Here is a 27971-nt window from a genome sequence, read left to right as displayed (position 1 = left end):
TGACACCTGAGAGCAGCATCGTTCCAAAAAACCTCAGAGGACAATTGCCAGAACTCTGAAATGCAGCCCCTCTGTGTCAGGTTCGTGATCTTAGCCTCTGCGACCTGGATCCTGTCAGGTTCGGCATAGATCATCCCTAAAGCATCAAAAAAAGCATCGACTGAAGACCGTTCTGGGGCTAGAGGGGACAAAGAGAAAGCCTAAGTCTGAGGACCCCCACGTAATAGGGACATGATTATACCCACCCGTTTGGACTCAACCCCAGAAGACCAGGGTCGTAGAGTAAAAAATAATTTAAAGCTCTCCCTGAACACCCTAAATTGATCCCTCCCTCCCAACAATTTGTCAGGAAGTTCCACAACTAGTTCGGGGGAGGTCAACTGCACGTCAGTGGGTCTGCAATACATAACTACTGTCGATAGCGGAGAGCTTTGGGATGCACCCAGAGTACTAAACTGACCCTGCAGTTGGGACTGTGAGGATTCTAGCCTCTGGAGATTCCTGGCCAGATCCTGAACCATCTGGGTCAGATTCGTCACCTGGTCACACAGTGCACGAACTGGATCCATTGGTGAGGGAAAAAAAAAAGAAAAAAAAAGTGTACAGCCAGACATAATGTAACAATAGTAACTACTCATGAACAGACAGTGAGGCAAATAGACATTCCGGGGTCAATACCAAGAGAGCAAATAGATACCAAGGGGAAAGACAGGCGTAAGTCAGGTCACAGTCCAGGGTCAATACCAAGAGAGCACGTAGATACCAAGGGAAAAGACAGGCGTAAGTCAGGTCACAGTCCAGGGTCAATACCAAGAGAGCACGTAGATACCAAGGGAAAAGACAGAGTCGTAAGTCAGAACACGGTCCAAAGGGTCAGGCAGAAGATCAGAACTCAGAACAACAGAATGAGGCAAACACTCACCAGGAAGCACAAACTACATCTGGCAGGGAACAGGGGCGGTCAGCATAGTTAAATAACTAGGGCAATGTCCAGAACACCAAACACCTGGAGAAAGTCCCGCACATCCCAGACAAAGATTGGACAGCCGAGCTGTCAATCAAAGCACCGACAGCCCAGCTTGTCATTCACAGGATTGGACAGCCAAGCTGTCCATCAAAACACAGAATGAACCAGTTTCCATAAGACAGCATAGCAATTCCTCACTGAGTGCAGGAATCGTGACACCCAAGTCTTTTTCACATGTGCTGTTGCTTAGCCCTATTCCTCCCATTCTGTATATGCTTTAATTATTTTTCTTGCCTAGATGTAGGACTTTGCATTTCAACCTGTTAAAAAACATTCTGTTATTTGCTGCCCACAGTTCCAGTTTGCTTACATATTTTTGAATCCTCTCTTTCTCTTCCCTAGTGTTAGCTATCCCTCCTAGCTTTGTGTCATCAGCAAATTTAATCAGTTTCCTCTCAATTCCTTCATCTAAATCATTGATGAAGATGTTGAACAACACAGTGCCCAGGACAGAGCCTTGATGTACCCCACTTGAGTAATTCTTCCAACCGGATGTGCAACCATTTATGACCACTCTTTGGGTCCGATCACTAAGCCAGTTATGAATCCACCTAACAGTTGCCTTGTCTATTCCATAGTTGGTCATTTTTTTAATAAGGATGATATAAGATACTTTGTCAAATGCTTTGCTGAAGTCGAGATATACTATCTCTACTGCGTTTCCCTGATCCACTCAGTCAGTGATTCTGTCATACAAAGAAATTAAGTTAGTCTGACATTACTTATTAGTTACTAACCCATGCTGGCTCTGGTTAATCACTTCATTTTAATAAAGGTACTTGCATACATGTTGTTTAATAATTTGTTCAAAGATCTTTCCTGGTTTAGAAGTAAGGCTCACAGGCCTATAGTTGCCTGGGTCCATCACTTCCTGTACACGCCAACCCAACCAGGAAGTGGTGGATGACTTGTTTACTTAGATTATGTAATAGAAAGAGAAAAGTTTTTCAGAGAATCAATGAGAGATGTATGTAATAAGGAGAAATAATGCCATCTGGTGAGCATTTCAAGTTTGCACGCTGGACCTGGTCATGTGATCTCCAGCAGAAGATTTCAAAATTTAACGGTCGAGCGTGCAGTGCCTGAGGTGATTTCGGCGCCAGACACAGAGAGAGAGAAGTGACGCAGGCCGGACGGGCTGAAGGAACCAGCGAGAGAGACCGGGGTGAGAGACCCGTAAGGCAAGATGGGTGGCTGCCAGTGAATGAGCGCGGGATTCAGCGCAGCGGTCCCTCGGGTGTCACGGCTACGGAAGAGGACCGGGACTTGGATACCACATTAAGGAAATGTACAAGACCCTCTTACCCACGACGTGGTAAACCGCCCCGATTGACAGGAGAAAGAGAGGATAGAAACGAGTCGTGCCGGAGAGATCTCGTCAGCAGAAGCCAATGAGTGTCATCACTGAACAGGGCTGTCACTTCAACCGCTCCCTCATGGTACCGGGAACAATCGGGTTTAGGGTATCAGGTTGGGAGGGGGATGGGTGAGGTGGAGCAAGCCAAACGGGATCTAATTGACTGTCAGAAAAAGACTTAAAGGCCTAGCGGGAATAACCGGAGACCCCCACTAGGGCCACTTGCAGAACCGATGGACTTCAGTGCTAATCCCATATTTGGGCTAGATGCAGTATTTTAGAGAAGGATTTTATATTGTTATTGTTATTGTGATGCATCATGTGTTATTGCTATTGTGATAGTGTTCTCATTACTAACCGCTGTTGCAAACCCATACATATACACAGTGCATTGTGAAAGTATTTAGCCCCCTTGAACTTTTCTACCTTTTACCACATTTCCAGCTTCAAACAAAGATATAAAATTCACATTTTTTGGGGAAGAATCAACAAGTGGGACACAATCATAAAGTGGAACGAAATTTATTGGATATTTTAAACTTTTTTAACAAATTAAAAACTGAAAAGTGGGGCATGCAATATTATTCGACCCCCTTGAGTTAATACTTTGTAGCGCCACCTTTTGCTGCGATTACAGCTGCAAGTCACTTGGGGTATGTCTCGATCAGTTTTGCACATCGAGAGGCTGAAATTCTTGCCCATTCTTCCTTGCAAAATAGCCCGAGCTCATTGAGGTTGGATGGAGGGCGTTTGTGAACAGCAGTTTTCAGCTCTTTCCACAGATTCTCAATTGGATTCAGGTCTGGACTTTGACTTGGCCATTTTAACACCTGGATACGTTTATTTTTGAACTATTCCAGTGTAGATTTTGCTTTATGTTTGGGATCATTGTCTTGTTGGAAGATAAATCTCTGTCCCACTCTCAGGTCTTTTGCAGACTCCAACAGGTTTCCTTCGAGAATGGTCCTGTATTTGGCTCCATCCATCTTCCCATCAATTTTAACCATCTTCCCTGTCCCTGCTGAAGAAAAACAGGCCCAAACCATGATGCTGCCACCACCATGTTTGACAGTGGGGATGGTGTTTTGAGGGTGATGAGCTGTGTTGCTTTTACGCCAAACATATCGTTTTGCATTGTGGCCAAAAAGTTCGATTTTGGTTTCATCTGACCAGAGCACCTTATTCCACATGTTTGGTGTGTCTCCCAGGTGGCTTGTAGCAAACTTCAAACGAGACTTTTTATGGATATCTTTAAGAAATGGCTTTCTTCTTGCCACTCTTCCATAAAGGCCAGATTTGTGCAGTGTACGACTGATTGTTGTCGTATGGACAGACTCTCCCACCTCAGCTGTAGATCTCTGGAGTTCATCCAGAGTGATCATGGGTCTTTTGGCTGCATTTCTGATCAGTCTCCTTGTTCGAGATGAAAGTTTAGAGAGACGGACGGATCTTGGTAGATTTGCAGTGATCTGATACTCCTTCCATTTCAATATGATAGCTTGCACAGTGCTCCTTGAGATGTTTAAAACTTGGGAAATCTTTTTGTATCCAAATCCGGCTTTAAACTTCGCCACAACAGTATCTCGGACCTGTCTGGTGTGTTCCTTTGTCTTCATGATGCTCTTTGCACTTGAAACAGAATCCTGAGACTATCACAGAGCAGTTGCATTTATATGGAGACTTGATTACACACAGGTGGATTCTATTTATCATTAGCAGTCATTTAGGACAACATTGGATCATTCAGAGATCCTCACTGAACTTCTGGAGTGAGTTTGCTGTACTGAAAGTAAAGGGGCCGAATAATATTGCACGCCCCACTTTTCAGTTTTTAATTTGTTAAAATTTTTTAAAATATCCAATAAATTTCGTTCAACTTCAATATTGTGCCCCACTTTTTTTTGATTCTTACCAAAATAATTAGAATTTTATATCTTTATGTTTGAAGCCAGAAATGTGACAAAAGGTAGAAAAAAATACTTTCACAATGCACTGTATGTATATATATATATATATATATATATATATATATATATATATATATTATATACAGTGCAGACCAAAAGTTTGGACACACCTTCTCATTTAAAGATTTTTCTGTATTTTCATACCTATGAAAATTGTACATTCACACTGAAGGCATCAAAGCTATGAATTAACACATGTGGAATTATATACTTAACAAAAACGTGTGAAACAACTGAAAATATGTCTTATATTCTAGGTTCTTCAAAGTAGCCACCTTTTGCTTTGATGACTGCTTTGCACACTCTTGGCATTCTCTTGATGAGCTTCAAGAGGTAGTCACCGGAAATGGTCTTCCAACAATCTTGAAGGAGTTCCCAGAGATGCTTAGCACTTTTTGGCCCTTTTGCCTTCACTCTGCAGTCCAGCTCACCCCAAACCATCTCGATTGGGTTCAGGTATGGTGACTGTGGAGGCCAGGTCAACTGGCGTAGCACCCCATCACTCTCCTTCTTGGTCAAATAGCCCTTACACAGCCTGGAGGTGTGTTTGGGGTCATTGTCCTGTTGAAAAATAAATGATGGTCCAACTAAACGCAAACCGGATGGAACAGCATGCCGCTGCAATATGCTGTGGTAGCCATGCTGGTTGAGTATGCCTTCAATTTTGAATAAATCCCCAACAGTGTCACCAGCAAAGCACCCCCACACCATCACACCTCCTCCTCCATGCTTCACGGTGGGAACCAGGCATGTAGAGTCCATCCGTTCACCTTTTCTGCGTCGCACAAAGACACGGTGGTTGGAACTAAAGATCTCAAATTTGGACTCATCAGACCAAAGCACAGATTTCCACTGGTCTAATGTCCATCCCTTGTGTTTTTTTATCCCAAACAAGTCTCTTCTGCTTGTTGTCTGTCCTTAGCAGTGGTTTCCTAGCAGCTATTTTACCATGAAGGCCTGCTGCACAAAGTCTCCTCTTAACAGTTGTTGTAGAGATGTGTCTTCTGCTAGAACTCTGTGTGGCATTGACCTGGTCTCTAATCTGAGCTGCTGTTAACCTGCGATTTATGAGGCTGGTGACTCGGATAAACCTCAGAAGCAGAGGTGACTCTTGGTCTTCCTTTCCTGGGGCGGTCCTCATGTCAGCCAGTTTCTTTGTAGCGCTTGATGGTTTTTGCAACTGCACTTGGGGACACTTTCAAAGTTAGCCCAATTTTTCGGACTGACTGACCTTCATTTCTTAAAGTAGTGATGGCCACTCGTTTTTCTTTACTTTGCTGCTTTTTTCTTGCCATAATACAAATTCTAACAGTCTATTCAGTAGGACTATCAGCTGTGTATCCACCTGACTCCTGCACAACACAACTGATGGTCCCAATCCCATTTATAAGGCAAGAAATCCCACTTATTAAACCTGACAGGGCACACCTGTGAAATGAAAACCATTTCCGGTGACTACCTCTTGAAGCTCATCAAGAGAATGCCAAGAGTATGCAAAGCAGTCATCAAAGCAAAAGGTGGCTACTTTGAAGAACCTAGAATATAAGACATATTTTCAGTTGTTTCACACATTTTTGTTAAGTATATAATTCCACATGTGTTAATTCATAGTTTTGATGCCTTCAGTGTGAATGTACAATTTTCAAAGTCATGAAAATACAGAAAAATCTTTAAATGAGAAGGTGTGTCCAAACTTTTGGTCTGTACTGTGGATATATATATATATATGTATAAATTGTTATTTATGGCTATTTGACTGCCCTCATTTTGTGACTCTGCGCGTTGCATTCTGAAACCTGCATTACTTTTGGCGTAGGCGACAGGATGCAACATTCAGACGCAGAGATGGGGGATCAGTCTGTGACCAGGTCTGTCAGTGGACATATACCCTTGGGGGCTATGCTCAGTCATCTTCCCACTGTGGGACTGGGTAGAGAGACTGAAAAGTATGCTACACATGTATCCCTTTAATCCCCTAGGCCAGGCTGAGTTGGCCCTTTTAACACTTGATGGGGAAGCCCGACAGACTGTAATGTACCGCACACCCGGGACCGTGACACTGTAGACAAAGTCATCAAAATTCTGGAAGACATGCAGGGTGATACTACAGATCTGGGGCATTTACGGTTGTGCTTATTTCAGAGAGTTAAAAAGGAAAATGAGACTATTAAGCAATATATTAATGCATTGCAGGAAGTGACAGCCCATATCATTAAGAAGGTTCGAGATGGGAATCAAGGACTGGGACCATTAGATGAAATATTGCACGACCAATTGGTTGCTGGCGTAAAAGACTCCTCCCTGAGACAGATCTTAAAAGAGCGGCTATGCCTGAGGCATGGCCTAGGTTTCTTAGAGATTGGGGTGGAAGCTAGAGTCTTGGAGGAAGAATTTCTTGTTCTCAAAGCCAATGTCAGAAGTCATGAGGCAATAACCCCTCTTCCACCCAATTCTCAGCACGCTGCTTTCAGTCAGTTGCCTGATTGGGCACAAGAGACACGTCAAAAGATTCGAGACCTTCGAAATCAACTGAACACTACTAATGGACCGCTCTGCCTCACGTGGATGGAGACAAGAGCGAGGAAGACGTTCCTATCAAGTTCCAACGAGTCGTGCACTTACTCCACCGGTAGAACGAGGACTGGAGTGTTGGACCTGTGGAGGTAGAGGTCATATCTCCAGAGACTGTCCGAATAAATAAGAGGAGATGAGGGCAGCCGTTAAATTAAGACGCCCCACGGTCGTGGAGCATACAGTAGGATTTCAAACTTTAGGACGTGTAAGGAGAACCTCTGAAGACATTGTCTCCAAGAGGCCTATTATTTGGGCTCAATGGACAGCGGATTTGTTGTTTAATGGACACTGGGTCTCAGATGACCTCTATGCCTGAAGCGTATTTTCAAAGTCATATTCCAGAGGTTGCCCATTCGTGGAAGGAACCTACCGTCAAATTGGTGGCGGCTAACCAATTACCTATCCCGGTGGCAGGGGTAGTATGGATGTTGGTCTGGGCATGTGGAAAGAACCTCGGCCGAAAGGGGATAATACTGACCACGGGATCTGGAGGTGAGGGGCCCATTGTAACCCTGGGCATGAATATGCTTAAAGAAGTCGGACAGTTCCTGGCTTAGGATTCTGACAGAAATAACTGGGCCCGCACCACTCATGACCCAGCCAGCAACCGGGTCTTTCAACACCTCGTACGAGTCAGTCAAATTCAAAAATTGCCTGTTGCTTCTCAGTATCTTGGTAGAGTGTCTATGCCGTCTGAAGCTACAGTGACATTGCCAGTAGGACAGACTATGCTCACTCTGCCGGTGTTGGCACATGTTTTCATTAGAGGGTATGGACATTCAGATAGAACCAATAGAAGGGGAAGAAGTGCCTGCTGGACTTCTGGTTGCTTGAACACTGGCTACCGTGCATCAGGGTTGAGTACCTGTACTCTGTATTAACCTAAGCGGCACAAGCCTACAGTTGTTGCCCCGCCAAGACATAGCGCAGGTTTGCATAATGCCAGAGGACCTAACCAGAGCGGATACTAAAGAGTTGGAGCCCGTGGACGGAGAACCATGGACCCTAGAGGTGTCCCTTTACAGGCAAGAAGTCAAAAGGGAACCTTTGGCTGGGCGTTGCCTCTTAGAGCAAATGGAAGCTAATCTCACTGAGTTCTCGGCAGAACACATTAAGCAGATCGAGCAACTTTTACAGCGTTATCAGTGGGTATTTGCACAACATGAAGATGATTTCGGGTGCACTCGAGATATTCAACACGAAATACCCACAGGAAATACGGCCCCCATTCGGGAAAAGTATCGACAGATCCCACCTCAAATGTACCAGGAAGTGAAAGAACTTTTAGCCCATATGCTGCGGAATGGTGTAATTCGCAAAAGTCAGAGTCCTTGGGCAGCTCCTATTGTGCTAGTTCGGAAAAAAGACGCTACTCTGAGATTTTGCATAGATTATCGGAAATTGAATGCATGTACTGTGTGAGACTCTTACCCATTGCCCCGAATAGAAGAATCTCTATCCGCATTAGGAAGTGCTAAATTCTTCTCTTCTCTTGACCTGGCCAGTGGCTATTGGCAGGTCCCAGTAGCTGAGAAAGATCGTCCGAAAACCGCCTTTGTTCTTAATATGGGTTTATTTGAGTTTAACCGGATGCCTTTCGGGCTGACAAGTGCCCCAGGAACATTTTAAAGATTGATGGAGAGATACTTGGGGGACCTCAACTTCGAAACTACTTTAATTTATCTGGATGATATAATTATTTATTCAGCCACGTTTGAAGATCATCTCTGCCGACTGGAACAAGTGCTAGAATGACTTTAGAGGCGTGGATTGAAAATCAAGCCTCGTAAGTGTCATCTCTTCAAATGAGAAATTGAATATTTGGGGCACACTGTGTCCAGTGAGGGAGTATATCCCACTGCTGAGAAAGTAGCTGAAGTGCAGAAGTGGCCCACACCAGTCAACTTAAGGGAGTTGAGAGCATTTCTAGGACTTGCTGAATATTACCACAGATTTATAAAAGACTTTACTAAGATTTTGGTCCCGCTCAATGAATTACTGAGGGGAACGGCTGGAGGAGCAAAGCGGCAACCTATTCAGTGGGGACCACAACAAGAAGAGGCATTTCGAGCATTGAAAATGGCGCTAACAAACGCCATAATACTGGCCTATGCTGATTTCTCACAGCCTTTTGTATTGTACACTGATGGAAGTTTACATGGACTGGGAGCAGTGTTGGCTCAAGTGCAAGAAGGAAAAGAGCGGGTGATCGCATATGCCAGTCGGTCACTTTGGGACACTGAGAAGAATCCAGATAACTACAGTTTGTTCAAACTGGAGCTACTGGCACTGGTATGGGCCATGACTGAGAAATTTGCGGAGTACTTGTCAGGTTCAGAAGTACAAGCGCGGACGGACAATAATCCTTTGGTTCATTTGGAAAACGCAAAGTTGGGTGCATTGGAACAACGGTTGGTAGCAAGGATGTCTAAATATCAGTACAAAATTGCTTAATCGGTCTAAGGCTCTGAACACCCATGCAGATGCTCTGTCCCAGGTCACTCAGATGGGGCCGAAGAGAGATGTAGATGAAGAGCTGGAAGGTGACAAGACTCTGGATTTTCGTCAATTCACTGCAGCTGTAATCAATGCTCAGAACTCCAAAGAAATGGCAAGGTCCACTCAAATCCTGGGTCCCTCAAGAGACAAGTGGATGCAGTTGCAACAGTTCAACCCAGAGTTGGTAAAGCTTAGGGAATGGGTCGCTCTAGGTCAGAGACCCGACCAGGTGGTTAAAGCTGCTTCACTACCAACTACCCTACAAATCTTAGGTCAGTGGGAAAGACTCTTCTTGAAGGATGGCTAGCTATGCCGGAAAATCCAGCTACCTCGAGAGTTTGACGTGACCTGGCAGGTATTAGTCCCAGGAACACTAGTAACACAATTAGCCCAGGAGGCTCATGGAAGAGGTGCCCATTTCGGCGTGGAGAAGACCTTCCGGTGGTTACAACGACTAGTATATTGGCCCCAACTGCGGCAAGAAATCGAAGAAGTTCGCCGAAAGTGTCAGCAATGTGAGTTGAGCAAGCCTCCTGAACAAAGAGCTCCCATTCAGACCATCCAAACTTCTGCACCATTAGAGGTTCTGATGATCGATTATCTGACGATCGGAACTTCATATAAAGGCTACGGGCATTCTTTGGTAATGACCGATCACTTCACCACGTTTGCAGTGGTGACACCTACTCGGGATCAGATGGCAGAAACCGCAGCCAAGGCCATTTGTCAAGATTTCATTTGGATCTATGGGTGTCCGAAGCGGATACATTCTGACCAAGGGGCCTGCTTCCAAGGGCAAGTCATAGATGAGTTATATCATATCTATGGGATCAACAGATCTTGAACAACGCCCTATCACCCCCAGGGAAATGGGGCATGTGAGCGCTTCAACCGAAGCTTATTGCAGATGTTACGGACGTTGGAAGAGCACAAGAAAATGAAATTGCCCGAGTTCGTGTCCGAGTTGGTGTGGGTGTATAATAATCGTGTTCATGCGACTACTGGTTACACACCCTATATGCTGCTGTTTGGAAGGAATGGACGAGAGATTACTGAGCTGGAGCTAGACTCAGAAGATTCCGGTCCGTACAACAGTCCGAGTACCTGGATTCGAGAACACAGACGGCGGCTTCATATTTCAGAAATTTCAGGAAATAGAGCACATAGGGCGGCCCCCGATTTCAGTGAGCCCAGTCCGACCAGGAGATCGTGTATTAGTAAGGGCCAAACCGGTTAGGAGTAAGATAGACCATCATTGTGAGGCGGTACCATATAGAGTGGTGAAGCAGATCAATCCAAAGAATTCAGTCTACGAGGTTAAGCCTCAAGGGGGTGATGCCACGACATCTAGGGTGTTGCACCGTAATATGCTATGACCCTGTTCGTCTGAAGCAGAGGACTGTAACAGAATTGAGCCTGCGGAAAAACTAACTGAAGTGCCACACATGATGACTCTGGAAGACGAAGAAGGATGGGCTACAATGCAATTGAGCCCTTCAGTCCCGAGTGAGATACAAAATGGATCAGGAGGCAATTTGCAATCTTCACTGCTTGATTTATCAGATATTCCAGAATCACCTTCGCTGGAGGAACCCCACAGAACCGAACGGGCTAATGCCAGGATCCCTCCTAACCGATATGCTCAAGAGGAGTTTATCTGGTCTCAGATTCAACAGAAAACAGAAGAGCGTGCTCAACTCTTGTCTGAACTTACGCTGCCTCGAAGAAGGCATCGATCTCGCAAAGAATCCACTCGCCCGAGGACTGGCGATCAAAAAGGAGGGAGGAATGTAATAGAAGGAGAAGTCTTTCAGAGAATCAATGCGAGATGTATGTAATAAGGAGAAAGAGCGCCATCTGGTGAGCATTTCAAGTTTGCATGCAGGACCCGGTCAGGTGACCTCCAGCAGAGGATTTCAAAATTTAACGGTCGAGCGCGCAGTGCCTGAGGTGATTTCAGTGTGAGACAGAGAGAGACGTGACGCAGGCCGGACGCGAAGAAGGAACCAGTGAGAGACCCGTAAGGCAAGATGGGTGGCTGCCGGCGAACGAGCGCGGGATTCAGCGCAGCGGTCCCTCGGATGTTACGGCTACAGAAGAGGACCGGGACTTGGATACCACATTAAGGAAATGTACAAGACCCTCCTACCCACGACGTGGTAAACCGCCCCGATTGACAGGACAAAGAGGATAGAAACGAGTTGTGCCGGAGAGATCCCGTCAGCAGAAGCTGATGAGTGTCATCACAAGTTGACGAGTGTCATCACTGAACAGGGCTGTCACTTCAACCGCTCCCTCACGGTAGCGGGAACAATTGGGTTTAGGGTATCGGGTTGGGAGGGGGATGGGTGAGGTGGAACAAGCCAAACGGGATCTAATTGACTTTGTCAGAAAAAGACTTAAAGGCCTAGCAGGAATAACCGGAGAACCCCGCTAGGGCCATTTACAGAACCAATGGACTTCAGTGCTAATCCCATATTTTGGCTAGATACAGTATTTTAGAGAAGGATTTTATTGCTATTGTTATTGCTATTGCTATTGTGATGTATCGTGTGCTATTTCTATTGTTATTGCTATTGTGATAGTGTTCTCATCACTAACCCCTGTAGCAATCCCTGTCAACTTGTTTAAGATAAGATGTTAAGATATATATATTGTTATTTATAGCTATTTGACTACCCTCATTTTGTGACTCTGCGCGTTGCATTCTGACACCTGCATTACATTTATATCAAGAATCATTTAAATTACAGGAAACTTTAGTTTGTCAGGTAACATGAGGTAACTGCCACACATACATTGAACAAATGAACCTGAGAAGAAGTTATCTTACACATCTGCTTTAACCACTTTATGACATTGAGATTTTTTGTTTTGCGCTTTCGTTTTTAACCTCCCCTTCTTTAAAATGCCAAAACTTTATTTTTCTGTCAACATGAGAACCTGTATTTTGGGTAACGAGTTGTAGTTTTGAACGACTTTTTGCCATATAATGTACTGGAAAACGGGAGATAAAAATCCATGTACAGTGAAATGGTGAAAAAATGCAATTCAGCCCATTGTTTTTGGGGTCTATTTTTACAGTGAAACACACAAGGACACAGTAAGACAAATGTATAAAAATACTCTGTTGTAAAAAGTAACAGTAAACAGCAAGTGCTAGTAAAAAGGTGATAAAAAACAGGGTATTTAGTTGACACGTTTTTTGCAAAAAAAAGTATACTAAGCCATTCTACCAACGTCAAGGTAACCCAGATCAGAGCAGTCCCTATCTGGTGTATTTAAAAACTGATCATGTGTATGGTACCTATATGAGAAGATCTAACAGGTAATGTCCATGTGGACACGCTGCAGAGGACGGCATTTTATGTGCATGGCCCACACCACTTTTGGTGGTGTGAACACTGTCCTACAGACTTGTTCACTGTGTGCATGGCCCATGTGTTTGTATTCAATTCTATTTTTACAGTGTTCACTACGAGGTGAAATTGACCTAGAAATATGATTCTTGAGGTAAGATGATTATGGAGATATCAAACTTTAAGCTTTTTTATTTATATTTTAGTGGGTAAAAAAAAACCCTCGTAACAATTATGCTATTTGAGCATATTAAAGCCACTAGATCTGAAAACTTGAATAACTTCTAAAACATCTGGACATCCTGGTTGGATCAGCACTCCAACACCACGCTACATTGAGCTATTGTGATGTTGCTCTGAGTACAGTCTGGTCCTGACTCTGTTATCCCATCAACTCCATGGCTCTTAAAGAGGAACTTTCACTACATTTTTTCACATTGAACTGGACACATAATGTAACAGTTGCTGCAGAGTGGAATCATTTTTTTTTAAAATTTAGCTTATTTTTTGTGGTGATATTAGGAATAAAAGTATTTGACATCTAATGAGGCAAGTTTTCGAAGTCCAAGTGGGTTGTTATAACAGTTTTTACTGGTGGTGTGTGCTTCTTCCCCCTATATGATGCTGACCAATCATAAGCAGGCAGCAACACCGAAAGGAAAGATTTCACTCCCACCCAGCTTAGGTCAGATTTCTCAGTGTGTATGACACAGCCTGATCTCCTGGTCTAACCTCCTGTATGATTAGAAAGCACGGATGACAAATACTTTTCATATAACGACCCCAGTGAAGGCTCTGTTAAATGACACTTAGACTGTGTAGGAAAAAAGTTACCTTGTACATCTTGGTAGACCGCCATATACAGTAATCCCCACTGAAGCGTAGTTGTAACAGTCTCAGAACCAGCCACAATCAAATCCAACAATACATGAATCAGGTTATCCTTACTGATTGTGGAAAATGGATTATCCTTCGCCTATGAGATAGGACATAGGACATAGGTCACAAAACTGACTTTTACTTTTATTATTTATTCATAATGCATAGCAATACTTAATATTTCATACAAAATAGATACCAGTATGACACAATGACACATTTTTTCAAGACTGAACTAGTGGTAGACCTTTATCGTACTCTGTTTTGTCCATAGTATAATATGTTTATTACATACACCTTATACTTAAATGCAAATTCTTACTTCTGCCTCCCAAAGCCTTACTAAATCTGTGTATATTAAACAGTTTGAGTCATCTTTTATCTCCAGGAGCGCACTGCTCCCCAGCCTCCTAATTTCTTCCTTGCTGGGGAAGTGGTATGCTCCTGAAGATTGTCAATTCGAACTGGGCTCTTTCCCTTGCAGCAAGTAGAGGAAAAAAAATCAAATACAGTTTTCCATACATGATTTTAAAAAAGGATGTTATACTGGCCTTAATGAAATAAACAAATTTATGGGAAGATTAAAGGGAACTTGTCACATCTAGAAATGCTATTTACCTGCAGATTATCTGCAGGTAAATAATGTTTAAAGGGAGTCTGTTGCCGCTGCTCCTGTATGCTGGCTAAATAGGATTCAAAGGGAGTCTGTCATCCCAAAAATGCATTTTAAATGAGCTTCACTATATGTTACTAACATTGGTGGCAGTGGGGATAATTACCTATTTGGTAATGGAGTAAATTCAGAAGCCACATGTATTTACTCTTCGCTCTCTCTTCTTCTCTGAAGCCATTCGCTACACCACTGGGGTAATTAGTGTACCGAGGGGAGAACAAAACTTAATTTTCTCCCTTTAGTCACTGCTCAAGTAAGCCGGCTAAACAGGATTCAAACACTAGTTACCAGCAGATTGCACCTATATTTACAGATAAATAAGAGGTTCTAGATGTGTCAGGTTTCCTTTAAGAAAGATAACTGTTGGCAAAAAAGTGTCTTATGGGTTTTGGTTGGGTTTTGTTCTATGTGGATTAATAACAATAATAATAATACTAATAATTTTATTTATATAGTGCCAATGTGACGCCCTCCCTGAGCAGATGGGGGGGAATACTCGGAGCCGGGCCTTGCAGATGTTGTAGGGATGCAGTCGTGGCCTTGACCCGTTCCGTGCCCAGGGCTGTCACATTTAAAAAAATGGGCTTTAGTTGGTTTGGTGGTAAGGTTGATTCGACTACGCCACCTGTGGTGTCTGGTGAAAGCCACCAGCGCTGCTGCAGTCCTCTGAGGCCGGTGTTATGGCAGCTTGGGTGGTGTAGTTCCCCACAGGTGGAGCTGGGCCTCAGGGCAGAGTTTGATGTACTGTGTGGAGATATGATGGGTGCAGTGCCACGCAGGAATAAACAAGCGGAGGCGGTGAATTAAGTCATCCAGGTCTTTACTCACTTTAGATGCACTTTCAGCCACAAAGCTTCTCTCTGCTACACATGGCGTACTGCGGCCACCAGGAAGGGGTTCAGCACTTTCCAGGTATATCAGGAGCACCTGTCAAGACCCCGTTAGTGTGTTCCTCTCCTTCCTCTCTTCTCCCGCTTGTGTTCCCCCTGGGATCCACTAAGCCTCCAGGCTTTTCCAACAGTGACTTGGAGTACACAGTCAGATATCGGGGGCCCCTCTTGCGGCAGGAGTCCCTCTGGCTAGGCCAGAGTGAAGAATACAGGTGGTGACTCAGCTCTGTCCGTACCCTCCTGGGATCCTTTCGCCTGTGGAGCCTATCTCTTCTGCTCCCCTCCTAGGCCTTTTTAGAACAGGACCCTGACCGGGCAGAGACCCTTGTTAACTCTGACCCGCTCCTCGTCTCAAGGCCAGAGAGTGAGGACCGTGACCCTTCAGCCAGTTACAGACACTTGCTGGGCCCCGACTGAAGACCTCACAATGAAAGACCTTGAACTTAAGATGGCCACGTATTATATATGATTCTATCAAGTGCTTCCTGTAAGTGTTTCCTCCACCCTCACCCACTACTTGGTTCCTCCTCTCTTTGGTTCCCCCCATCTCCTCTATCCCGGCCCGGGGCAGCACCCTGGTGCATTTAGGCCCCCTACAGGACAGGACAGGAGTGGTGTAGTGTTGAGTGTGAAGTGGGGTCCTGTGTGATGCTCCATCCTTACCTGGAAGAGGAGATACCACACCTCTATCTGAGGTGCAGTACACCTGTGGCGACTGAACCCTCAGGGGCGCCACACCAACAAATTACATAGCACTTAAAAACTTAAGTGGGGACATGTACAGAAAAAAAAGACATTGCAAAGTAACACAGTTCAACAGTTACAGGAGAAGTGTAACATGAGCGAGTGACGATTTGCTAAAGGGAATAAAGGAAAATTCAGTGTCAGTTATGACTCCAAGACGCCAATACAGAGGTCGTGCTGCTTGAGAGTTATAGTTGAATCACCAAAGGCAATTGCAATATTGAGTATAGTTCGGTTAGTAAAGAGAGGAAACATGAGAATTTCAGTTTTGGACAGATTCCGTTTCAGACAGAGGGAGGACATAGTAACATAGTTTGTAAAGCCGAATAAAGACTTGCGTCCATCAAGTTCGATCGGTTAGTTCTGTAATTGCTAAAGTTGATCCAGAGGAGGGCAAAAACCCCAAATGATTTGATCTGAGGAAAAATTCCCTCCCGACTCTGAAACCAGCAGTCAGAATAAATCCCTGTATCAACCTACTATTTTATTTTATTTTTAAGTATATGCTGAAATCTGCCTGGTATCTAGAAATGCATCCAGTCTCCGCTTGAACTGGTGTAGTGAATCCGACATTACCGTCTCCTCACTCAGTGAATTCCATATTCTCACTGCTCTTACCGTAAAGAACCCCTTCCTATGCTGGTGCTGAAACCTTTTCTCTTCCAGTCTTAGTGAGTGCCCTCTTGTTACCGTAATATCCCTCCTTTTGAACAAATCCCGGGCAAGATCTCTATACTGTCCCCTAACATATTTGTACACATTTATTATGTCCCCCCTCAACCTTCTCTTTTCCAGGCTGAATAGTCCTAGTTTTGCCAACCTCTCTGGGTATTGCAGTCCCTCCATTCCCTTTATTAATTTTGTTGCCCTCCTTTGTACCTTTTCAAGCTCATTTATATCCTTTCTATATATTGGGGCCCATAACTGAGCACAGTATTCCAAGTGTGGTCTGACCAGTGCTTTGTACAGTGGAAGAACAATGTTCTCATCCTTTGCAGCTATACCTCTTCTGATACATCCCATTACCCTGCTTGCCCTTACAGCAGCGGCCTGACTTTGGGCACTCCAATTTAGTTTGCTATCAATCAAGATGCCCAAGTCCTTCTCCATCTCTGAATTCCCCAATGATTTCCCATTCAGTGAGTACTGGTGACTTCCATTTTTCCTTCCCATATGTATGACCTTACATTTCTCCTCGTTAAACCTCATTTGCCATTTAATGCTCCACCTACCCAGCTTATCCAAATCCCTCTGTAGGTCTGCACTGTCATCTTTTGTATTAATTGTTTTACATAACTTTGTGTCATCTGCAAATATTGATATTTTACTATTTATCCCGTTGACTATGTCGTTAATAAAGATATTAAATAACATTGGGCCTAGTACAGACCCCTGTGGTACCCCACTAGTGACGCTTACCCAATCTGAGTATATTCCATTTATAACCACCCTCTGCCTTCTATCCTTTAGCCAGTTAGCTACCCACTTGCAGACATTTTCCCCAAGCCCCATCATTCTCATTTTGTATACCAACCTATTATGTGGCACGCTATCGAACGCTTTTGAGAAGTCGAGATACACGACATCCACTGGTTCCCCCTGATCTACTCGAGAGCTAACCTCCTCGTAGAAGTCAATCAGGTTTGTTTGGCAGGAGCGATTCCTCATGAATCCATGTTGGTTCGGGATTAAAAGATTATTAGCATCAAGATGCTCCGTAATTACCTCTTTAATGAAGCTTTCAAAAATTTTGCCCACAACGGACGTCAGACTCACCGGCCGATAGTTTCCGGCGTCACTTTTCGCTCCCTTTTTGAATATTGGCACTACATTCGCCTGTCGCCAATCAAGTGGCACAGACCCAGTCCCAACAGAGTCCTTAAATATAAGATATAACGGTCTGTCTATCACATTACTTAGTTCCCTTAGTACCCGTGGGTGTATGCCATTAGGTCCTGGTGATTTGTTTATTTTAATGTTACTGAGGTGTTTCTGTACCCCAGCTTGAGTTAGATTTGTCATACTTAGTGGAGGATTAAGTTTGTCACTTCTCATTTCTCCTGTTAGTTCGATTTCCTTTGTGAAAGTTGTCGAAAATAAATTATTTAATAGATTAGCTTTATCCTCATCTTTCTCTATGATTTTGCCTTCCTCACTTTTTATCGGTCCAATATTATCCGATTTAATCCTTTTACTATTTATATACGTAAAGAACAGTTTGGGATTTGATCTACTTTCCCTAGCAATACGTCTCTCTGTTTCCTCCTTCGCTATTTTTATTTGTTTTTTACAGGTTCTCGTTTTTTCCTTGTAACACATTAGTGCCTCCTTACTGTTTTCCTGTTTTAATCTCTTGAATGCCTCTTTTTTGCTATTTAGCGCCCCTTTTACGTTCTTGTTCAACCATATTGGTTTCCTCTTATTTCTGGCCCTTTTATTCCCATACGGTATATATCTCTCGCACTGAGTATTCAGAATTCTTTTGAAGGTTTCCCATTTACTATTCGTATTCCTTTAAGAACTTTGTCCCAGTCAATAAGTTGAAGGCTTTCTATCAGCTGATCAAACTTCGCCCTCCTAAAGTTTAATGTTTTTGTTGTTCCCTTATTGATAACCCTACTGAAGGGCATTTTGAAGTCGATAATATTATGGTCGCTATTACCTAGGTGCCCCCCTATCTGTACCTCAGTTATTCTATCAGGCCTATTAGTCAATATTAAGTCCAACACGGCCTTCCCTCTCGTTGGTTCCTGCACTAGTTGGGAGAGATAATTATCCTTAATATTTGTCAAGAACCTTTTTCCTTTCTGAGATCTACAGGTTTCTGTTTCCCAGTCAATATCCGGGTAGTTGAAATCCCCCATTACAATCACTTCATTATGTTTTGCTACTTTGTCTATTTGTCCTAATAGCAGATTCTCATTCTCCTCTGTTATATTGGGTGGCTTATAGCAGACCCCCAGTAATATTTTATTATTATTTTTAGTTCCCTCTATCTCTACCCACATGGACTCGACCCCCTCTTCTCCCTCTCCTATATCTTCCCTTAGTCTGGGTTTTAGACATGACTTTACATATAAGCAGACTCCTCCGCCTTTCCCCTGTTTCCGGTCCCTTCTAAATAAACTATAATCTAAAAAGTTTACCGCCCAGTCGTAGCTATCGTCTAGCCAAGTCTCTGTTATACCTACGATGTCATACCTCTCCTCCGATATAAGCGCCTGCAGCTCATCCGCCTTATTGGTCAGGCTTCTTGCGTTGGTCAGCATGCAAGATAAAACTTTGGGGTTATTTAGCATCCTATTCTTCTCTAACGATCTAACTGTACTATCCCCACCACCCTCTCCACCCTCATTATATTCACTTCTCCCCTTCCCCCTTGCTTGCCTCACATCCCACCTATTTCCTTGGTTCCCCCCCCCGTCTCTAGTTTAAAAACTCCTCCAACCTATTAGCCATCTTCTTCCCCAGCACCGCTGCACCCTCCCCATTGAGGTGCAGCCCGTCCCTACGGTAGAGCCTGTAGCCGACCGCGAAGTCGGCCCAGTTCTCCATGAACCCAAACCCTTCTGCCTTGCACCAACTCTTTAGCCACTTATTCACCTCCCTAACTTCCCGTTGGCGCTCCTGTGTGGCTCGCGGGATTGGTAGTATTTCTGAGAAAACTACCTTGGAGGTCCTTGCCCTAAGCTTCCTACCTAGGTCCCTGAAATCATTTTTAAGGACCCTCCATCTACCACTCACTTTGTCATTGGTGCCGATGTGGACCATGACCGCTGGGTCTTCGTCAGCCCCACCCAGTAACCTGTCAACCCGATCCGCGATGTGCCGGACTCGAGCGCCAGGGAGGCAGCACACCGTTCGGCGATCCCGGTCTTTGTGACAGATTGCCCTGTCTGTCCCCATAATAATAGAGTCACCCACTACCAGAACCTGTCTTGCCTGCCCTACACTTCCCCCCTCCCCCTCATTACTGGAGCATACACTCCTCCGGCGGTCAGAGGATCTGTCGTGCTCCAATAATGCCGGTTCTGAACCAGCCTTCCTATACTTCTTCCCTCTATCCCTCCTAACTGTTATCCAGCTCCCTGCCTGTTCAGCCTGCACTTCCCCTCTATGCTCCACCCCCAGTATTGACCCATTGAGTGTCTGCTCGGTGAGCAGCAAACTCCGTTCCATGTTGTCGATGCTCCTCAGTACCGCTATCTGAGCACTTAGATCCAGAATTTGGGCTTCCAAGTGCACGATATGCTCACATCTCTCTCAGCAGTATGGATCCCTGAGCGGTTGCTCACGGAATGCATACATTGCGCAAGATGTACACTGCACGGCTCCGGCCAAAATGGACGTCATTCTAAATATGGGGATACAGTCAGTATATATATACAAGTACAAAACACAATTATTTATATATAGGTGTATGGACGGGGATCAATTAGGGATGTGCAAGTGTATCAATTAGATATCGGCGGGGGATCAGTTAAGTATGGACGGGGGATCAATTAAGTATCAAGTATGGACGGGGGAATCAGATAAGTAGGTCAGGTGGATTAATTAAGTAAAAAGTAAAGTAAAGAAAGAATGAAATACAGTCAGCAATTCAGTCCTAAGTCCTCCCTTCCAAACTCCCTGAATCCAAAGTCACTGAAAAACAAGTCACACACTTACTTTCGTTCGCACTTACGCTCCGGACACACGCAGCTCGTTCACACTCGCAAACTAAGAGATTTAAAGAGTTTTTTTTTTTTTTTTTCTTCCTTTTCCAGCAATGTACCCTTCACCTCAATGAACTTCCAAAGGACTTGATGTCCAACCAGCTGCCCCTTATAACCCTTAATTATGACCCCTTCCCCTTAATTAACCCCTTGTGAGTAAATCTACACCTCAGGATTTTAGTGCAATGTAGTTAACCCTTAAATACACAGGTAGTAAACTAAGAAACTAAAACTGTAGTGAGAAAATAGGTTTTAAAAAGCCCAATAAATCTAAACAGGTAGAAAAGCACTCAGCAGGTCACAATGCAGCACTCACCGCAATTCACACAGGTATTTTCTGCAGGATTCCCAAATACCTCTTCACTGAAAAACAAGTCACACACTTACTTTCGTTCGCACTTACGCTCCGGACACACGCAGCTCGTTCACACTCACAAACTAAGAGATTTAAAGAGTTTTTTTTTTTTTTTTTCTTCCTTTTCCAGCAATGTACCCTTCACCTCAATGCACTTCCAAAGTGTGGTGTTAGAGACAGCGGACAGACAATCCCTGATATTTTGTATTAAGGTGGGCGCGATGTCAGTGTAAAGGGTACATAATTGGGTATCATTAGTATATAGATAGTACTGGAAACTAAATCTGCTGATCGTTTGTCCAATAGGGGTCGTGTATACAGAGAAGAGTAGGGGGCATTGGACTGAGTTTTGAAGAACCTTGTTAGTAAGGGGAAAATTAGAGTAATAAGAGCTGGTAAAAGATGCAGTGAAGGAACGGTCAGAGAGGTAGGAGGTGAACCAAGAGAGAGCAGTTTCTTTGAGGCCTATAGAGTGGAGCATAGTGAGGAGGAGCTGGTGATCCACAGTGTCGAATGCTGCAGAGAGATCCAGGAGAATCAGCAGGGAACAGTGACTGTTAGATTGCGCTGTTAGTAGATCATTAGAGACTTTAGTAAGGGCAGTTTCAGTAGAGTGTAAAGCGCTGCGGAATATGTTGGTGCTATATAAGTAAAGATTATGATTATTATTATTAGATTGTAAAGAGCAGAAACCAGATTGTAAAGTGTCAAGGGGAGCGTTATCTGAGAGATAGCAGATGAAATGAGAGTGGACCAAGCTTTCCAGGGGTTTAGAGATGAAGGGAAGATTAGAGACCAGTCTGTAGTTAGCAGTGCAGTTCTGGTCCAGTGATTTTTTTTTTTAGTAATGGGGTCATGATAGTGTGTTTGAATGAAAAGGGAAAGATACTGGAAGAGAGAGAGAGAAGTTAAATATTTTAGTTAGGTGGGCAGTGACAACCGTGGAGCGGACAAAAATGTAGGCAATGTCATTACTACCTGTGTTTATGTGGCACCCCAGGGGTCTGGTCTCCACAATAATAGCAATATTATGTCTGAGAGCAGGTGGGAGGTCTCTTGGTCAGGGATCTTATGCATGCCACACCTCCTGCCCAGTCCTGGGAGGGGAAGAACTTCCCCTATATAAACCTGGGGCTGAGGCAGGGTTAGTGAGAAGAGAAGAGAGAGAGAACAAGAGTAGAGAAGAGAAGCAGCATAGGAAGAAACAACAGGAGCTCTGTGGGAGCAGTGCTACAAGGAGTCAGGGGCTGGCAGCTGCAGAGCTCGCCCTGACTGAGAAGTTATCACCGGACCCGGAGTCCGAGGCTGTGGGGACTAATCCTTACCCAGCAGCAGAAACCGACCGGCAGGGGATTGCAGGTCCTCTGGCCCAGAAACCCGAAGGCACGGTCACACGCGTGGGACCAGCACCGCCATCGTGGAGCGGAAGCCATTAGAAGGCCCCGAGTCACCGGCCATACGGGTGAGCACCACACGGTACACTCAGGGACGTGGGCTACTTTTACCCGCCTCTAGCAAGGTAGCCAGAAGAGTACAGTTAGCTGGGAAGGCCTACAACTCCGCCTGGCCAGGGGAGATCCCATCTGCTCAAGGACTGACCAGGCCCCGATCGCTAGCAAGTACTCCGGGAGGGTCTATCTTTGTCACCAGTAAAGACCCTGAACTACACGCATCGTCTCTGAGTGGTTCCTGCTACCCCCATCATCCACGTCGGCTGCCCTGAGCCATACCCCTCCCGTTGGGGGTTATACCATCCCCGCTGCACCATCCTTCCACCGGCCTCAGCGGTCTGCCCTGCAGCGGCAGCTCCAAAGCTGCATTTAACGGGTGGCGTAGTCATCCAACATCCACTGCTATTTTACCGCCACTTAGTCTGACACCCTGGGCACGGACCGGGTCACCGCCACAAGGACTACTACCCCTATCCAGATCCGGCTCCGGGTATCCCTTGAACATGGCCCAGGGGGCGCGTCAGCTTTTGGCGTAGTCGGCAGGATTCCGTGCCCGCAACCACCGGGTACTGCGTGCCTGAAAAAAAAGAGACTTTTAAACTTACCTGTGGTGAAGATTCCCGCCATCCGGCGCCATCTTCAGCCTTCTTCCCGCCATCGGTGAAGATTCCCGCCATCCGGCGCCATTTTCAGCCTTCTTCCCGCCTTCCGTGGAGTTTTCCCGCCGTTGGACGCCATCTTGAAGACGCCGCGCGGGAAGAAGAGGGGCGTGGACTCCAAAAGCGCGCGAGAACTGAAGCCCCGCCTCACGTCCAGACGTCGCGTAAGGTCCTGGAAGGAGCCCAGCAGACGCTGACGTCACAGGAGCGCGACGGAAGGTCCTCAACCCTGACGATCCACTGCGGAGCCGCGGCCTACGGAAGAGGATCATCGCAAGGTAGGCCACGGTCCACTAGGGGGGAGGAAGATGTCGGATACGGAGGAGAGCTTCACTGCCTCAACCCCCGCCAGCGCTGCTGCAGTCATGCCTTTTACCATGCCCTATATCCCGGGAGCAGCCTGGCTACCCCAATACTCAGGGGAGTCACATACCCTGAATGACTTTAGAGAAAAGCTGGATAGCCTCTTCCAGGTGTACCCCCTCACAGAAGAGCAAAAAGTGAGCATCCTGGTGGCCCAACTAACCGGGGCAGCCCAAAGGGAGGTAAAGTCCTGGCCACCTGGGAGGAGGACTGTCGCGGGGATACTAACCCGGCTGAGGGACACCTTTGATACCCGCACCTCAGCCGAGATTAAGCTTAAATTCTATGGGTGCAAGCAGCGAGCACATGAGAGTATAAGGGACTATGCACTAAACCTACAAGAGGCCCTGAGAGCCATTAAGCAGACCGACCCCGACAGCGTGGGAAACGAGGACAGGCTGTTGACCGAACAATTTATAGAGGGACTATATTGCAATGTCCACCGAACCCAGTTGCGGGCCATAGCCTTACAGGATCCTCATCTGGACTTTGCGCAGTTCAAGGACAGAGCCATCCGGGTGCTCCGAGAACCGGCACTGGGTGGCGTTGTGACCCACAGGCGTCCAGCTATCACTTACCACCAGGAGGCGGCGCCCTTGTCGGCAGGGCCTGTGGGGGCTGATGCGCAGGCTTTGAACAATGACCCGGCTCCAGACCTGCACCATCAGGTCCAAGAGCTAGCTAAAAGCGTTGCTGCGCTAACCCGAACTGTGCAGTCTTTACAGGTTTCCACTCCAGGGAAGATCGAGCTGGCATCCGGACCAGAGGACACCCCGTGGCGTCGACCAAGGAGGATCCCACCGGCCAGAGGAAGACCCAGCGACCGATACAACGAGGACGGACAACCCATCTGCCGCCGCTGCAATCAACCCGGACATATGGCAAGGTACTGTCCTTTAAACTGGCACAACCTGGGGTAGAGGGCCAACCCCCAGGAAAAAGATCACCAGGCCCATCGAACTGGCGTGACAAATATGTGAGAGGACGTCCAGTCTTGCCTGTGGTACTGGATGGCATTCCTATGAGTGCCCTACTGGACACCGGGTCACAGGTCACCACCATCCCGTACGTGCTCTTCAAGCAGTACTGGAATGACTCGGATATAACTCGCTACCCTGACGACGACTTGAGTATCATTGCCAGCAATGGTCAACCCGTGCCGCAGATCGGATTCAAAGAGATGACCATTAAAATCGGTAGAGTCGAACTGGCAGCACAGGGACTGATCATTGTGGACATTGACAAGCGCGAGAGTCACCCAAAGATAACTCTAGGAACTAATGTGATTGAAAATTGTCTTGCAGAGGTGATTTTCATTTTACAGCAGGTTGCCAAGAACGCCAGCTCCGGCCAGCAGCGAGTGCTCCAGAAAGAGATCCGGGCACTGATGCGACGGCAACAAGTGGAACTCTCCGGCGTTATTTATAGGAGTCTTTGGTGGATTTACCGGGAATCCTTTGTGCATATAGTTGGAGCGTAACCCAGGACGGACTGAAAGACTGTTAAGGACTCGGGGCAGGACAGACCCCTACCTGGTTACGTCTCCCTGTGTTGGTGAAATGGACACCCTCGTTTTCCTCAAAGACTGCACCCGGTTGCGGACACACCGTGACCATCTTTATGTGTTTCCTTATTGTATTTTATTGTTGTTGTTACACCCTGTTATGTTTTTGTAAAATATGTTTAGTCCCGGAGTACTAAATTTCACTAGGGGGGAATGTGGCACCCCAGGGGTCTGGTCTCCACAATAATAGCAATATTATGTCTGAGAGCAGGTGGGAGGTCTCTTGGTCAGGGATCTTATGCATGCCACACCTCCTGCCCAGTCCTGGGAGGGGAAGAACTTCCCCTATATAAACCTGGGGCTGAGGCAGGGTTAGTGAGAAGAGAAGAGAGAGAGAACAAGAGTAGAGAAGAGAAGCAGCATAGGAAGAAACAACAGGAGCTCTGTGGGAGCAGTGCTACAAGGAGTCAGGGGCTGGCAGCTGCAGAGCTCGCCCTGACTGAGAAGTTATCACCGGACCCGGAGTCCGAGGCTGTGGGGACTAATCCTTACCCAGCAGCAGAAACCGACCGGCAGGGGATTGCAGGTCCTCTGGCCCAGAAACCCGAAGGCACGGTCACACGCGTGGGACCAGCACCGCCATCGTGGAGCGGAAGCCATTAGAAGGCCCCGAGTCACCGGCCATACGGGTGAGCACCACACGGTACACTCAGGGACGTGGGCTACTTTTACCCGCCTCTAGCAAGGTAGCCAGAAGAGTACAGTTAGCTGGGAAGGCCTACAACTCCGCCTGGCCAGGGGAGATCCCATCTGCTCAAGGACTGACCAGGCCCCGATCGCTAGCAAGTACTCCGGGAGGGTCTATCTTTGTCACCAGTAAAGACCCTGAACTACACGCATCGTCTCTGAGTGGTTCCTGCTACCCCCATCATCCACGTCGGCTGCCCTGAGGCCATACCCCTCCTGTTGGGGGTTATACCATCCCCGCTGCACCATCCTTCCACCGGCCTCAGCGGTCTGCCCTGCAGCGGCAGCTCCAAAGCTGCATTCAACGGGTGGCGTAGTCATCCAACATCCACTGCTATTTTACCGCCACTTAGTCTGACACCTTGGGCACGGACCGGGTCACCGCCACAAGGACTACTACCCCTATCCAGATCCGGCTCCGGGTATCCCTTGAACATGGCCCAGGGGGCGCGTCATTTACATACCCTAGAAAAATAGAGTACATACTTTGTTTACAGACTACCAAAATATTATTATTATATATTTTTAGAGCACCATTGATTCCATGGTGCTGTACATGAGAGGGCATATACAAATATACAATACGGTGAATAAACTAACAATAGCAGACTTGTACAGAAATGAGAGGGCTCTGCCCTGGCGGGCTTACAGTCTACGGAATAGATGCAGGTCCTCCATTTACCTGTGACAGGTGAGAAGGACAGGGGGATAAAAATAATGAATCTGCTGTATCATTTATAAGCCCGTTAGACAAATAGCAATATTTTTTGTTCCGTTTGGGCTATGAGGAGCATGGTTCTGCTTTGAAACATACAATGTTAGACAAACACAAATAGAAAAAAACACATCAGATGATATCATGGCTCTTACCAATGCATCTGCAAAAAACTAAATAAAAAAAAGAGTCAGAGATAGGTGAAAGCTTAGAATCAATTTATGTAGGAATTCATATTGCATTCACGCTCTATGTTTTAAAAGTTAGAAAGTGGCACTCATTTATATTGAGTGTTAATGAACGAAGGATTTTCATGGATTGCCATGACCAACTTTTCAGGCTGACAAACCTTGTGTAATGTCTACAGTTTCTTTTACAAACCTTTGAGATCTCTTCCAGGTAACAATCCACAACATCTTGAGGCTCAGGTGAAGGGTTCTCTTGATGTTGCCTTATTTCTTGCAACATATATTGTTTCAAGAAGTGCAGGTGTTTGTACATGGCCTGTTGAGGACCTGGGAGGCGATGCATGAGCCATGGGAAAGTATCATAAAGCTGAACAGCAACAGAAAGACACATTTTTCAATTTAGATGCATGAAAATATTTTAATTGCTAATATTTTATTTATTGTTCTCCACATGTAAGGTCCCTAAACTATGCTGTAACTTTTTTTTTATTTTTCACTTGATTTAACTTTTATGTTTTACTGCTTTTTTTTTACTGTAAAAAATAATATTTTTGTGTCACTATATTCTGAGAGCCACAACTTTTTTTTTAATGTTCTGTTGATGGAGCTACACGAGGTTTTTTTTTCCATGATGAATTGATCATTTTCAGGTTATTTATTATTACGTTATTTTGGGGAGGTCAGATCAGCAGAAACAAACAGCAGTTCACACATTGTTGTTTTTCTTATGCTTACTGCGTAGGTAAATAAAGTAATCATTTTAGTGTTCAGTTTTGGATGTCAAGTGATTAGAAAATAATTCTGCCATTTCAGTTTTTTTTTCTTTTTGGTGGTCACCATATTTGGATAAATATTAGTCAGGATCGTTATGGGTTCGGCAATGTTTTTTGGAAAAGGGAAATGTTTCGGGTGACTGGAACTTAAAAATATGTTTAAAAATATAATCTCTTTTCTGCACTTTTTATTGGTTCCCTTGGGGGGATTTAAGCCTGCGATACCTTAAAGATAATCTGTCAGCAGGTTTTTACAATTTACTTTGAAAGCAGCATAATGTAGCTGCAGAGAGCAAGAGCCTGATTTCACTTGCTCAGCAGCTTGCTATAGTTTCACTACAATCAATGTTTTATCAGCAGTAGATTATCACAGCAGGACTAGGTATTAGGTGTAAATCCGATAAGCAGTTCTGTGTAACCCCAGGCCCGCCTCCACCACTGATTGGCAGCTTACTGACAATGCACAGTGTATTCATGAAGCTGCCAATTTGTGGTGTGGGTGGGGTTTATACAAAGCTCAGCAGTCTGACCA

The 27971-nt window shown here is 45.4% G+C and overlaps 1 protein-coding gene across 1 annotated transcript in view; it reads right to left on the bottom strand.

Moving 5' to 3' along the window:
* Nucleotides 1–27971, bottom strand: part of LOC141259390 (cytochrome P450 2J2-like) — a 155980-nt gene that overhangs the window by 14890 nt on the left and 113119 nt on the right. The window contains exons 6-7 of the mRNA XM_073675298.1: nt 26860–27033; nt 13618–13759 (exon numbers count right to left, since the gene is read on the bottom strand). Of these exons, the coding sequence (XP_073531399.1) occupies nt 13618–13759; nt 26860–27033 (316 nt within the window). The remainder of the gene's footprint in view (nt 1–13617; nt 13760–26859; nt 27034–27971) is intronic.

The sequence above is a fragment of the Phyllobates terribilis genome, unplaced genomic scaffold (assembly GCF_046119375.1).
Source record: "Phyllobates terribilis strain yellow unplaced genomic scaffold, ASM4611937v1 Scaffold_3__8_contigs__length_932513732, whole genome shotgun sequence".
NCBI classification, from domain to species: Eukaryota; Metazoa; Chordata; class Amphibia; order Anura; family Dendrobatidae; genus Phyllobates; species Phyllobates terribilis.
Note: the sequence above shows the minus strand (reverse complement) of the source record. Positions and strands in the feature narration are given on the sequence as shown.